The 15,490-nt window shown below is 48.3% G+C and overlaps 1 protein-coding gene across 1 annotated transcript in view; it reads right to left on the bottom strand.

Moving 5' to 3' along the window:
• Nucleotides 1-385: 385 nt before the first annotated feature.
• The window catches only part of Hunk (hormonally up-regulated Neu-associated kinase), a 64,564-nt gene continuing 49,459 nt past the window's right edge, over nucleotides 386-15,490 (bottom strand). Inside the window, exons 10-12 of the mRNA XM_013027437.1 lie at nucleotides 12,112-12,162; nucleotides 6,749-6,929; nucleotides 386-3,611 (exon numbers count right to left, since the gene is read on the bottom strand). Coding sequence (XP_012882891.1) covers nucleotides 2,953-3,611; nucleotides 6,749-6,929; nucleotides 12,112-12,162 — 891 coding nt within the window. The 3' untranslated portion in view covers nucleotides 386-2,952. The remainder of the gene's footprint in view (nucleotides 3,612-6,748; nucleotides 6,930-12,111; nucleotides 12,163-15,490) is intronic.

A 15,490-nucleotide genomic window follows, 5' to 3' on the forward strand; every position in this document is an offset into this window, starting at 1 on the left:
GGATTACAGGCGTGAGCCACCGGCGCCCGGCCCTGACTCACATTTAACACAAGGCCAGTGTCCTGTCTCATGGGCTGTTTTCATTCTCCACGAGAAAAGTTGACCTGGCAAAACTGAAAGGCATGTGAAGAATGAGGAGTGATCTCGAACTGTCACTTGCCATATGTCAGGCGGACAGATATTTGGAGAATACCTGGTACAGGTAAAACAGAAAATCCCTTCCAATAACCCATAAGCTCATCTGCCACTTGTGTCCAGTTTCTTGGCCAAGAAATGTAAGTAAACAATGGTTCTATTCACCATATTTCTGATATTTTTAAGATCTGTCAGCAAATAAAGAAGCAGTTGTAGTGAAGAAAAAGTGTATTTCAGTCATTATAAAAGTACATACATTGAATAATGGTGATATAAATATCGTCCTTACTTATGACCGAACCATACAACTCACATGGACTCTTTCCTCTTGGACTTCAGCACGATGAATGATTGGTCATTTCTGTCAGTTAGCAATAGGCTGACTGAAATCACAGGCACAGACCGATGCAGGACAGTCACGGGTCGGACAGACAACACACTTTGTACTTATCAAAGGAATAGTCAAGTTTTCCATATAAATATAATAAAATAATAAAGACTTTTTAACATTTCTTCTCTCAATTCAGTTTCATAGATTTGTCTGGCAGGTGCTCACACACACACACACCAAAAACACAGTTTCTTTCCCCTCCCCCTCACTCTCTTTCACCTTGCACCGGGTTCACAACACACCTGAGTTTTAGAGTCTCAAGTTACCAGTGGCAACAGGGTCAGCTAGTGGTACCATACTGCAGCTGTTCCAGAAGCTTGCAAACAGAGGGGACCATGTTCTCCACGAGCTAACAGCAACAGAGAGCCACCCACCCACATCTGGAAGGAAAAGCCAGGCGCTACGAGACGCTCACAATGCACGGGGACACATCCTTCCAACCTGCAGGGCAGAACAGTCGGAAGCTATCTTTACAAAAAACAGATTCTTCACCCACCCCAAATTGAACATTTTTTCATATTCAATGCAGAGAGGGTTGACCAGATGACTCTTCAAAAGCTCTTGTTTTTCTACGGTAAATTCTGGAGCCCAGACTGAAGTCACACAAAGGAGGATTAGCAGGAGACTGCCCTCTTCTTAGTGTGCTCTTAGGGCTGGGGTCAATCCCTCCAAAAGGATCAAGAAGCCCCAAAGTCAGCTGGGACTGAGCTATCTCAGTGGCGGCCAGAATCACCCAAAGACCTTTCCTCACCTCATCCAGTCAGCTTTGAAGGGTCTAACAAAGTCTCAAATGGTAACTGAGAAAGGCCAGAATCGCCCACTCTCTTCTCTGGCTGCCAGCGAGATGAAGGCTAGCCTTATGTACAATATGAAGGGACTTGGCCCACATTGGAACTGATGGACCAGATGACTGCTCTGCAGTGATCACAGCAGCGGTCACTTGCATCTACTCTAGGCAAAAGTCTAAGATTCCAGGCTGCTCTGTAATATGTCTCCTGAATTAACTACTACACAACCTGGGCCAAGTCACATTCCCTTCTTGCAATTCCGCTCACAACAGAGAACCTGCTTCCAGAAGCCAGGGAGGTGGCCTCCACTGGGCTGTCCAGCTGGACACAGTCAGATAACACTAGGATCCACAAAACGTACACATGGGGACGGTACAGTCACAACTGGAGACGCATCTTTGGTTCGATCCTTGGCAAAAGGGGTGGAAACACCACATGGACCGGAAGTCAGGATACACAGCTTTCGTTGAGGAAGGAGCTTGGTGTGCGTGAACATGAGTTCTCTGAAGGGCCAGCCAGTTCACCGCTCAAAGCCACCACCTGCACTCCACCTTAGACTCATTTCTGGGGAGCTGGAAGTTGGGGTGCACACAGGGAATGTAGCCTTCACTCAGATTCTGCTGCAACCATCTTGTTTTTTTCTTTTAAAGGAACCACCTGTAACTGTGTTTTCCACCTTCTGGAGGGATCAAGGCTCTCTGTTGATGCAATGAGAAGAACACAAGGTGGCTGAGAACCTGGCTTTCTGGCAGCACACTATGGTCCAACACCACTACAAACAACACCCAAGCCAGCCTTTTCACTGTTCCTCTCATGGACACATGAATTCAGTGCAAGTGCTTTTTAATCTCTCCATCTAGGGTGTAGAGAATGATGTTATTCAATTTAATAGCGTCACAGAAAGAACACAAACAAACAAAAACACTCTTTGGATAAAATCATTCTGCTACCAACCAGTTTCAACCAAAAGAAGACAAAAAAAAAATCTGTCAAAACTCTGCTTGGGAACAAGTGTTTCCTTCAGTCTTTTCTTCCATCAGATCCTTTCCATTTGGTTCCACCATTGCCCAAGGTTCTTCCTCTGGGCTTCCTGGTCCTGCATGGCTGGGTTGCAGGGATTTGCTGTTAGGGAAGAAGGGCCACACCGTTTCCTTCTGCAGAGGAAATTCTGGCCAGGATGAATGAGTTAGGGTATTGTTGGCCTCCGTGACCGACTGCTGAAGAGTGGTCCGCAAAGAGGCACATGCATAGCACAGAGGAAAGAGAGATCGGGTAGTCTGAAGATCCGAGGGACCCAGGAAGTCAGGGGGACTTTCAACCCTAAGCCCAGCTGGGTATGGATAAGGTGGGTGAGGAATAAGCGCAAAGGGAGTCTCCGATGGGAAGTGGCTGCCCCCACACCCAGACCTCCTAGTGACTTTCAGGAATGTGTGTGTGTGTGTGTGTGTGTGTGTGTAGGTGGGGCGGGGTCCCTTAAGAAAGGCTTGTGGTACAGATGTTGGGACTGTGGATTTCAGCTGGTCCATACTTGGGATGAGGCTCTAAAGGAAGCTCCCATGAGGTCTCTGACTGCTCATGCCCTCTCAGATGTGTGGAGCGCTCTGTTCCGCTGCTGTCTCACAATCTCATTGGCTCAGGTTAACATTGGCTCTTGACCCCATCAGCCATGTCGAAGGAAAGGCTGCTGGGGCCCGTGGGCTGCAGCGGGGGCATGCTGGCCTCCAGGGGCCTCTCTGCAGAGGGCTGCAGGCTCTGGTGTCGCTTCCTCAGCATCTGTCCAATGCCCATCATCGGGAACCTGCCCCGGCTCTTCACACAATTGGGGCTCCCCAGTGGCTGCATGGGGCCATGGTTGGCCACGGGAGGTGGGGAACACACGCCTTCCTCTTTGGGGGGGCCGCTCTTGTCTTCGTGAGCAAAGGAGACGAGAGTAGAATGCAGTGGGGTCTGGAGAGGTGACATACTTCCAGACAAGAGCGCCGGAGAGAGTGTCCTGTCCCCGGCATTCCTGTGGGCCAAGCTCGCAGGGGAGTTCAGAATCCTGTAGTGGTGAGAAGGAGACAGCAGTTCTATGTGGTCGTCACGATCGACAGACTCAAAGGAGCGCACCATATCCAGCATCAGGGGGTCTTCCTTAGGGAGGATGCCGGCACTGCCGGGCCCTTGCTGCTGGGGCTCTGCTTTCTTTACAATCCTGGGGGTCCTGGGAGGTGGGACGGGGATGAACTCCATGGAAGAAGACGCCACACAACTGGAATCAGAGGTTTTCCGGAAAAGATTGCGGCAGCCAAAGGAATCTGTACATCAAGAGATCAAGGAAATCAGGATAAATACAGAAACAATGCACATAGTAGCAGCCTTCTGCCAGCACCGAGGCTCAGCTTGGTGAGACAGGACCCCAGTGGAGGACCACGGAATCAAGAAACAAATGGTCACAACTCCCCAGGAGAAGTTAGCCATTACGACTCTCCTTTTGTATGCTTAAAATTCTAGACTGTAAACCAGGAGCCAGGCTCACACCTGTAATCCTAGCTACTCAGGAGGCTGAGATATGAGGATCATGGTTCAAAGCTAGCCCAGGCAATGAAGTCTACAACACCAAAACCTAAAAAAAGAGCTGCAGTTCAAATGGTAAAGTACTAGCCATGAGTGAAAAAGCTCAGGGACAGTGCCCAGGCCCTGAGTTTAAGCCTTAGAACTGGCATGCATGCACGCATACACGCATACACACACACACACACACACACACACACAAACACACACGAATTCTGGACTCTATAAAGAGGATGAATACGATCATGGTATATTATGTGCATATATAGAAATCCAATGAGGGCTGGGAATGTGTTTTAGTGGTAGAGTGCTTGCCTAGCATGCATGAAGCTCTGGGTTTGATTCCTCAGTACCACATACACAGAAAAGCCAGAAGTAGACCTGGGGCTCAAGTGGTAGAGTGCTAACCCTGAGCAAAAGAAGCTCAGGGACGGTACCCAGGCCCTAAGTTCAAGCCTCAGGACTGGCAAAAAAAAGAGAAAAGAATGGAAAAGAAATCACAATGAAACACTGCTTTGCACAATTAATGTATGCTAGTAAAAATAATTTTAAAAAATTCTGGACTCAGTCAAGGGACCTTTGAGTAAAAAGGACCAGGTACTGACAAGATACCCACTGAACTCCTGCAAATGTACCATGCCCAAAACACCTGCTAATCCGGTCCTTCACCCGCTGCCCTGCAAGAACTGGGTCCTTCAGGGATGGACATCTTGGTTTTGCTTTTAAGTGTATCTTGATAAAACATACAGAACAGGACACTGATTCCTGTCACCATTTTTTTTACTACATAATTCAGTGATGTATATTCGTACCATGCAATCAAATTTCACAGCAATTTTCGCCTTGGAGCTGACCCTCCCTGCCTCTCCTTCTCCTGCTATGCTACTTCCTGCCTCCAGGAACCTGACTATTCTGACCAGAATTGCACGATAGCTGTTCTTTCATGACTGGCTCATTTCACTCAGCGCTTTGGCCCCCGTGTCCTCGTGTGCTGTGGCGTGTGTCAGGATCTCCCTCTCTTTTAGGGCTCTCTCATGACTTCTGAACTTCGGGAGACCCATCTGAACAGGAGGTTCATCTACACGTTAAGGCAACCGGCCAGTTCTCATAAATTCCACTTCAACCTGGCACAGGCTAGAATGCAGGTTTACAAACAGTATCAGAAAGGAGAGGGGAAATCCCTTTATAGATGTGGAGCTGAGGGGAAGAAAGTCAAGCTCATATGGAACATGCCCAGTCACAGATTCTTTTCCCTCAGTGTTACATTTTATAGGCCCCATCCAGGCCCAGCTGCAGGAGCAAGCAGCTGCCCACTGTGTGTGATGCCGGGAGCAGCTGAGGGTACTAGACTCTTCCTTGCCTACATAAATAAACAGAGACACCAAAATAAATCTGCTCAGGCAGCAGATGCGAGAGGAAGTAAAATTTCATTAATGCCTAATGTCTCCGGCAGACACACGGGCAGTATCTCATCAGCATGTGCTAGGTGCTCTGCACCCAGGAAGGCGGGCTGTTCTGAGCTACATGGGGACAGAGTGGCCACTGTCCAGTGGCCTCACTGACTGCCCGGCCAGCCTGAGTTGACCTCAGATGGACATGGCTCTCTTTCTAAAAATCCTGCATCTTCACATCAAAGAGAGAGAGAGAGACAGAGAGAGAGAAAGAGAGAGAAAGAGAGAGAGAGAGAGAGAGAGAGAGAGAGAAAGAGAGAGAGACTGGACAATGTGACTTCTTCCAGCGCCCCAGGAACAAGAACTGTCTGTCCTCCAATGCCCAGGTCTGTGTCAGGATGCCCAGCCTTGGGTGTCCTTTCTCTTGGTATTTTCTCCCCTGTGCATCAAAGCAGTGTCTGGGGAGTCCTCTCCTTTCCACATCCTCCCCTGCCTGTCCCAGAGGACAGCACAGATTCTGCAGGGCACAGATTCTGCACTAGGAGAGGAGCCTACATAAACAGTTCATTCCATCTACCTGGTAGCTCCAACAGGGAGAAGCTGTGAGAAGAAGCAAAGAAGGCTTGGGGCAGTCACGGGCAGTAAATGTAGATTTGAACTCAGGTCTGAGACCCTATCCTCAGCCCAGAGTGCAGACTTAGTTGCACTTCTAGGCTTCACAGGAGCTATGCTTGTGGCAAAGGCCCTAATCTATGCTTCTGTTCTTGTACCCCAGCCTCTATTCCTGAAATGCCTGATCACTGCACACATACATATGTATCCCAACCTCTGTCTTACAGCACTGTGAACCCCTCTGCTCCTAAAACACAATGCACCCCAACCTTTATTCCCACAATGCTATGTACCTTAATCTCTGCTCCTACAATACCAAGCACCCTATCCTCTGCTGCTACAACACCAAGCACCCCAACCTTTGTTCCTATAATACCACGCACTCCACCTCTGCCCCAACTGTGCCAGGTGTACTCCAGTCTCTTCTCCCCAAGCACACACACCTCGATCACTGCTCCTGTAATGCCATACCCCAGTCTCTGTGATTCTGTACTCTCCCATCTGGCTCCATGGCACCACCCACCTGCTCTGTGTTCCCAGCCGCTCCCCCCCTCCCGCCGGCACAGGTAGCTAATACACCACAGCTGGGCCGTTGGTTCTCCTCCTGCTTCCCCAAGGGTAGCTCCTGGGATGGGGCATGAGCTCAGGGTCTTCTGTAACCGCTCAACCTGTTGGATGAAATGAGATACACAAAGAGGCCCCGCCCCTCCCCCCCACGCCCCCACCCTCCAACTCAGAAGCCAGCACACTACAGACAATGAGTTACCATCCAAGAGTCCCCTGGTCTGGGCACGCACAGCTGTGTCCCCTATGGAGGGTACACTGCAGATACCAAGCTCAACATAGGTGAGCTGAGAGGGTCCTCAGAGATCACCCACCTTTGTCAGGGAAGGCAGACTTGGAGGCCTTCCGGTCCTTCAGCAGGGCTTTGGTGTTGTGAATCTGCGTGATGAGGGAGGCCGGGGGCTGTTTGTGGGAGGGCAGGTTCTTATCCAACTTCTTGGAAAAAGGTCGATGAAGGAAATCCCCTCTCTTTTCTTGTTCTTTGGGCTTCTTGTCCTTCAAATCAGAAGCAAACATACATACTGAGCCACACATGGGCCTCCTCTTTGGAAAGTCATCGGAGGGTATTGGAGGAATCCTAGCTCTCTGCTTCTGCATGCTCTCTCTCCCACAGGAGCCATAGGGAGGAGCTGGGTCTGGACGATGCTCCAAGGAGTCCAGCTCCTTCCGCTTGCTTGACCAGTGGGCCTCGGCCAAGGCCTCCCTAGGAGTTGGTTATTTCAAACCCGGGCTGAACAAACTCAAGTGAGGCAGATGAGGCCTTCTGCAAACCTATCATGTACCATTTACAATGGTACCCTAGCTGGGGAAGGCACAGGGGTCATGTGAGCACTGCAGAAGAGGAGGCAGAATTGCATGTCTGAAACTAGCCTGGGATGTATAACATTCTGTCTCAAACCAACAAGAAATAACAATTCAGAATAAATAAATAAAGTGGTACCCTGGGATGCTACGCTCAGTGAGGCCTTGCAACCTGAGATGTAGCTGATGCCCCTGCTCTGCCAGGCCAAGGAACCCGACACAACTGGATAGGAGAGTCCAGAGGTCGGAGCAGTGCCCTGTGGGTCTCTGGTGCTTTCTATCCTCTAGGCTTGGGAGCGCTTCCTTGTAGAACTAAAACTCACAGGCTTGCAGCCTTATCTTGCTGTGAATTTTATCTTTACTTAACTAGGCTAAAGTCCCTCTGATAGAAGCAAACTTGTCACTATTGATTTCTCCTCAACCCCACTACCTCTGGCATGAAGCCAGGCACTTAAGGAAAAAGTAAGGAAAAAGCATAATACATAGCTATCGAAATCAACATTTTCAAAAAGGTCAGTAGAAACCAAATAAGAGGTCAGATGACTTGAGTTCAAATCTCTGGGAAGGGAGGAATGCCATGGCGTAGAAATTCCTTCTCTGGCCTGTAAGACAGTGCGTGATGTTTACCATTACCAGCAGACCGAGGCTGACCCGGCCTGGCTGAGGGAAAGGGGCAGCCTTCCACTCTTTTTTTTTTTTTTTCACTTCCAATTTTGAAGAGTATTTGCAATTCGAGAGAGCTCATCTATTTTTCATTGACGTTGCTGAAAAGCTTCTCAAAGAAACATCTCTTTGCACTTTTGTAAAAGTGCCCTTTCCGACAAGGATGCTCAATGCCTTTGAAGAGCGCGACTCACTGCGTCCAATGTGCGAGTGGAAAAGCACAGGGAGGCAGCAGACAGCAGGGCCTGAAGAGCCACGTTGTGGGGCCGTAGCTCTTGGGGGAAGGGGATTAAATCTGATTCAGTGGTTGGTTCCTAGTGGAAGAGCAAAATGGAATGAAATAGAGGCAAAGCCTCCTCAGCCTCCTGCCACACCTTCCAATGAGGACGCAGTGATGGCGGCTGCCAGCTGCATGAAATGCAGGACCCCCCCCCCAAAGTGCAGAATGCATTTGATCCCTTTACAAAGGAGCACAGCTTGGGCGGTTAAATTCAGAGACTTCCGCAGGTCTGGAGTCGGTACTGTGGACACTTGACTCCACACGGCCCTCTCAAAGCCTGGCAGTGAGTGTCAGGCAGTATCAGCGGGGGAGGGCATGACTGGCCAGGGCAAGGGCAGGGGCCAGGAACATGCTTCAGTCTGGTTCCTGGAAGGCTGTCTGAACGTGAGGCACAAGGCAAAGGCTCCAGGTTACCCTCTGGTGCTGTGGCTTGCCATTGTAACTGTGCTAAGAGGTGGATCCTTTAACACCAGGCATGGTCGTGCATGCTTGTAATCCCGGCACTCAGGAGACTGAGGCAGAAGGATGGTGAGCTTCAGGCTAGCCTGAGCTGAGTGGCATGGATCTTGTCTCAGAAAGAAAAAATAAAAACAAACAAAAGAAAAGAAAAGGAAGGGTGTTGAAGAAAAAGAAAGGAGGAGGAGAAGGAGAAGGAGAAGGAGGGGAAGCAGAAGGAAGAGGAGGAGGAAGAGAAGGAGGAAGAGGAGAAGAGAAGAGGAAGAAAAGGAAGAAGAGGAAGAAGAGGAGGAGGAGGAGGAAGAAGAGGAAGAGAAGGAGGAGGAGGAGGAAGAGGAGGAGAAAAAGGAGGAGGTGAGTCCTTCAAAAGGGGACAAGGTCATAGGAAGGACGGAGCATTATCACAGCAGTGGGTTGGTTGTCACGGAGTGAACTCGTTGTCTTAGGGCTGGGTTGGTTGTTGCGGGAGGAGGCTGCTAATTAAATGGATGAGGTTGGCCATCGATCTCTGACTCCTGCGTACACTTCCTAACCGTGAGCTGCCCTCCTCCCTCAGGTTAGGATGAAGCCCAAGGCCCTGCCCACAGGCTCATGCCATGCCTTTGGACCGCACTAGAACTGTAGGAACGAAGTCTCTGTTCTTTGTAAATTACCCAGACTCAGGTAATCCATTACAGAAAAAAAAAAATCCAGTATGCTACAATGTGCTCCGGGTCACCTAGTCACCTCGGGACCTGCGACAGTAATAACTTTTTGCTGTTTTCTGCTACTTTGTTTACATGAAAGTAAACATTTGTCTAAGGCAAAGAAAGATGAGCATTGACAACACACACACACACACACACACACACACATCTACAACATCCATGGGGGGGAGCGTATAAATGGTCTATTCTAGAAGTCTAGCCTATTTCCTTCCTTTTGCAGTTTTCTTTGTTTTTGTGTGCAAGTTACCATTGCTCTGTGTCAACACCTTTCATAGGAAAAGGGCCAAATGTACTTCTGTGATACATTTTTTAAAAATATTGATTTTTTTAAAGAATAAATTATATTCACCCCTTTTGCGAATTAAAAAAAAAATCACAGGCACTGGACGCTGGTGGCTCACGCCTATAATCCTAGCTATTCAGGAGGCTGAGATCTGAGGATTGTGGTTCAAAGTCAGCCTGGGCAGGAAAGGCCATGAAACTCTTATCTCCAAAAAACCACCAGTAAAACGAAAGAGCACTAGCCTTGAACTGAAGAGCTGAGAGACAGAGCCCAGGCAGAGTACAAGCCCCATGACACCCCCCAAAGAAAAAAAATCCCAGGCAGACAACATTCTTTCAAGCTGTTCTGAAACCTCCAAGCTTACCGCACGGCCAGCAGCTCTAGGGGTTCACATCAGCGCCTTTCCACCTCTCCTTGGGGGTCTCAAATACTTAAAAAGCAAGTCACAAAATGTCTCCCAGACTGAACTAAGTAGCATTAAGAGCTGCATTCTGGGTATCAGTAGTTCACGTCTGTAATCCTAGCTACTCAGGAGGCTGAAAGGCTGAAATCTGAGGATCCCATCTTGAAGTCAGCCAGCTAAGTAAAGCAATAGATTCTTATCTCCAATTAAGCAGAAAAAAAAAAGCTGGAAGTAGAGCTGTGTAATAATACTAGTCTTGAGCCAAAAAGCCAGGCAAGAGCATGTGGCCCTGAGTTCAAGCTCTATGACTAGCATGTGTGTATACACACACACACACACACACACACACACACACACACACACACACACACACACACACACACACACACACACGGAACCCAAAGTTTGCTGGGAAGGACACTAAGGTTAGCCTGTATGACCAAATTTTCCTCTAGTCAACAAAGAGAAAATGAAATTTCACTTTACTGCTTGATTGAAAGTTCCAGAAAACTCTACTAAGACTACCTTTATTGAGATTGATCCCAGGGTCCTGCTCAGCCTAGAACTGGTTCCAGACCACTCCCTCCCCAAGGGGCAGAACCTTGCCCAGCCGTGAAGCAGGGTCAACAGCCTGGAGGAAAGGCGGTTGTTTACAACCAGATCTCATTACCCTCTGAGCACACAGTCCCAAAACGCAAATGATCACCCCATTCTACCTTCTCATTTGCATGGCCTATTTTCTCCCCAAGAAATGTCCTAGGGAGCCAGCTGCTCCACTGCCTTATGTAACAGAAGATCTTTGGAAGGACTCATCACACTGTGCTCTGCGCAGGCATGTGCCCACCCCCCAATGCTACTACCTGTACTCCCTGCACAGCCCTGGCCTTCCAGGCTCTGCCCACCAGCGTCTCTGCCATCCATGCCTGAGAGCCAAGGAACAATTTCAAGCTCTGCTCTGAGAACTTCCTTCTTTGTACCTATCTATATCTTTCTCTCCTTCCTTCCTTCCTTCCTTCCTTCTTCCTTCCTTCCTTCCTTCCTTCCTTCCTTCCTTCCTTCCTTCCGTGTATACGTGGTACTGGACAGTGAACAGGACTCTACCACTTGTGACATGCTCTCAAGTCCACTTTGCTTTTTCAAGTTTACTTCTGACATACAGTCTTACTAACTTCACCTAGGCCTATACTCAAACTATGATCATCTTACCTCCACCTCCGAGTAGCTGGGGTCATATACACGCCAGCATGACTGCCCTGGGCCTACCCTAAACTCCTGTGGCCATTAAAGGAGAAGTAGCAAGGTGTTGATGATCGCCTGGGCTTCTCAATTACCTCCCCTGGCAGAGGCCCAGCCCCTGGGCTCTTGGGTCTGTCCATGCTGATGGCTACTCAGTGGGGCTGACAGCCTAGTGAAGAATGACCGGAGCTGCTGGGACACTAGCCATGCTAGTAGTCTGGTAATATGGAAATGCAGACTCCATTCCTGGCTCACTCTGCTACTGGCTGGTGATCTTGAGCAAGGAACTTCAACTGGAAGGGAAGTGTTTTCCATCCATAAACAAAAGTGTGTGCTGCTGTGAGGATAAACAAAAATCCACATGACACCTGTGTTTTTTGTTTTCAGGTCTTTAGAAAACAAAGGGTTATGGACTTGGACCAGCTCTAGGTCTTGGGCCCAGTGGCCTGCTCTACAGAGCTTGGACTTGGCAAGATCAGAATTGTGCAAGCCTATATCCATCTCTCAAACCTGGGCTGGTGGCTCGTGTCTGTAATCCTAACTAATTAGATATGAGGATCATAGTTTGAAGCTAGCCTGGGTAGGAAAAGTCTGGAAAACTCTCATGCAGTAAGCTACCCCCCTCCCAAAGAGAGAGAGAAAGAGAGACAGAAAACAGAGCTGTGGCTCCAGTGGTAGAGTGCTAGCATTGAGCAAAGAAACTCAGGGACAGGATGCAGGCCCTGAGTTCAAGCCCTAGGAGACACACACACACACACACACACACACACACACACACACACACACACATACACACACACACACCAATCTCTTAGTCTTTGTCTCTCTCTCTCTGTCCAAGTTCTTACCTGCACAGCAGCATGGAGTTCAAAGTCTCTTGTCCAGGTATCCAGCGAGGCCTGTGGAAAGCAGTGTTTTTCAATGATCCAAGAAGCTGCATTGCTATTTAATTCCTCAACTTTACTGCCTCTGCCCCCACCTCTCCTGCAGCTCATACTGAATTGATTCCTTTCCGTGTTTACAAATCTTCCTGTCCCCACCAAAAAATATCAGACCCATAAATCAGAGTGGCAGTAGGCAGTGAAGGTCCTGATTCACATGCTGAGTAAATTTTCTAGGTAAACCTTATTAAATATGAAGATTCCAAACTGAGGAGCATCCTACAGACGAGCAAACAGCAAAATCGGCCATGTGAACAGCAACCATGTCACCACGGCAAGCCCCAGGGCTCAGCTGATACCTGCCAGCCTCCCATCAGGCCTTCTCCAGCCTCGCTGCGCCCCAAAGAAACCACCACTTCCATGTCCAGCCTCACACATGCTTGATCCAATTCTATACTTGTACACGATTTTTAAATCTGACACAAACCAACACATAAGCATTTACCTTTCAACTTATGTTCCCTGTGGCAGGTTGATTCAGAATCTCTCAAATGTTGTATGTTGAACTTCAAACCCCCAGGACAGCTCAGAACGTGCCCTTACTCACAGACAGGGTGTTTATACAGAAGTCATCGAGTTAACCTAAGGTTACTCAGGTGGGCCCAAACCCACTGGAGTGATATCCACAAAAACAGTATAGTAGGCTCACAAGAACGTCATCTAAGAGATCAAGGAGTCCCAGGACCCACAGTAGGGCCGGCAGCAGATTCCCCTCATGGCCTGGGGAGGAACAGGTCCTGCCGAGCCTGGATCTTGGGGGCCAGCACTAGAACTGCAAAAGATTTCTGCCCAGTTGTGGTATTTGGTACAGCAGCCTGAGCAGACTAATCCAGTCTCCTGCTTTCTCTATGCCACATTTCCCTCCAAACTCCAAAGCAGTACTTCCTATCACAAAGGCCTCTTCCTACTTCTATTTCACAGTTTTGTAGACATCAACATCACTTTCCAAAAGAGATTTGAACAAAAATGGCTTTACGAGCTGCGTGGCCTTAATAGGTAGTCAAAAAATGATGACTACCCTCTGTCCACTCTCATGGTTACCCAGGTCTCTTCCCCCGGAGACGGTGCCTTGGACACATCTATAGATCTAAGTTTCACATATGTCTTTTCTCGCTGGGTGTTGGTAGCTCAGACCTATAATCCTAGCTACTCAGGAGGCTGAAAGCTGAGTCTTCAGGTTCAAAGCCAGCCAGAAAAATCTGAGACTCTTATCTCCAATGAGCCAACAAAAAGCTGGAAGTGGAAGCATGGCTCAAGCGGTAGAATATCACCTTGGGCAAAGGTGAGTAAGAGCACAAGGGTGCTGGGTTCAAGCCGCACTGGACCGAAACAACAATGACGACGAAATTCTCTGCTATACTCTTACAGAAAGAAGAAAAGTCTGAAAATCATAGAATTGTAAACCTAGCAGAGAAATGAAAACAACTTAATTCAGCTCATGGAACTCCTAGGAGAAAAAGAACAAAGAGGAAATAAGAGCCCACTGATGCACTCAGTACACAGGACATGGCTTGATGTCATCATCCCTGGGGACATGGAACCTGCGTACTGCCAGTCATGTCACTTCTGTCCCCTGCCTCCATCCATCGCACTCCTGTAGCATGGATGTCCCCCCTCTTAGGCCAGTCATGGTAACTAGCCTAAAACTAGTAAAGTATGGGTCTTCTCACAACCTCCAGATCTCTCTCTCTCTCTCTCCCCCACCCTCCTTGAGACAGGTTGTCAATATGAGCCCCAGTCTAGTCTTGCACTTGTGATCCTCCTGTCTCAGACTCTCAAGTACATGATTACAGGCATGTGCCACCATGCCTGGCTATATATGATAGTATTTTTCCCAACTAGCCCCACACCATACTTTCTCGATTCCAGCACAGACAAGTTGGGCAATCTAGTCATAGCTTGTAATGCAATTAACAGAAATAACCACTGCAGTTTGGAGAAAACAAATGGATCATAGAAAATTGAAATCCTGTTTGCCCATTAGTGTTCCTATTTAAATCTTAACTGTTTGATATTTCAACAAATGTTTAAAACGTTCACCATGTGCACTTGAGCCAAGTGAAATAATTACTAAAGAAAAAGAATCCAAATGAAAGAAAGGGGGGCTTTGCATCACAGCTCTGGCACTGGCCACATAGCACAAGGGTTGGGATGAGAAGAGCAGAGATCAGAACACCAGGGCACCAACGAGGGAACGCAGCCGCCACAGAGGGTGCACACACCAGTCTCTCGTCCCTTGCGGTGGCTATTAGCATTATCACAGTCAAATGCAATAGAAGAGGCCAAAAGCCTAAAAATGGATTCTGCATCTCCTGGTCTCTGAGGGATTCCTGCTGGAAGACTCGGCCATCTGCCGGTGACAATGCCTATGCGAGCCGTGCTGCAGGTGTGTCCCTTACTTTATTCAAGTAGGTGTCTCACCTAGAATGTTCTGTCTTACCCAGTTACTTGCCCCAAGTTTACCTATTTTCCAGGCCTTGGGACAAAGTCCCATCTGATTCTTTCACTTTGACCATTCAGTAAATATTTTTCTCTTTTTATTTTTGTTTTTATAGGCGGTCCCAGGGCTTGAACTCAAGACCTGGTCTCTGTCCCTGAGCCTCTCTGTGTTCAAGGCTAGCTCTCTACCACTTAAGCCACAAAAGCCACTTCTGGCCTTTTCTGTTTCTGTGGTACTGAGGAATTGAACTCAGGCCTTCATGCATACCACTGAGCCATGTTCCCAGCCCAGCAAATATAATTTAAGTATTTTTTTTTGGTCGGTCATGGGGCTTGAACTCTGGGTCTGGGCACTGTTCCTCAGCTCTTCAGCTCAAGGCAAGCGCTCTACCTCTTGAGCCACAGCACCACTTCTGTTTTTTTTAGTGCTTTATTGGAGATAAGAGTCTCACGGATTTTTCTGCCTGGGCTGGCTTTGAACAGAGATCCTCAGATCTCAGCCTCTTGAGTACCTAGGATTACAGGTGTGAGCCAGCAGCACCCGGCAGTATTTATTTTTTGTTATTATAAAGAGGATGGACAGAGGAGTTATGTGAGTCAAGTAATGGACAATGGCATCCTTTTTCCCCATTCTCTTCCAGTTTTTCCCTTTCGTCCCTACCCACAAGTTGTATAGTGAGTTCCACTGCTGCATCTGTTCACCCATTTAGCAAAAATCTAGTACACGCCAGCTATCACAGTCTCCTAGGATGCTCACTCCGTTCTCGCTCTTATGGGACTCAACAGTCCTGGGTGGGAAAGAGAAGCTAATCAAAGAGTCTTCAAATGAGAATCTGGTCAATGGTCC

This window comes from Dipodomys ordii, unplaced genomic scaffold, assembly GCF_000151885.1.
Source record: "Dipodomys ordii isolate 6190 unplaced genomic scaffold, Dord_2.0 Scaffold104, whole genome shotgun sequence".
NCBI lineage: Eukaryota > Metazoa > Chordata > Mammalia > Rodentia > Heteromyidae > Dipodomys > Dipodomys ordii.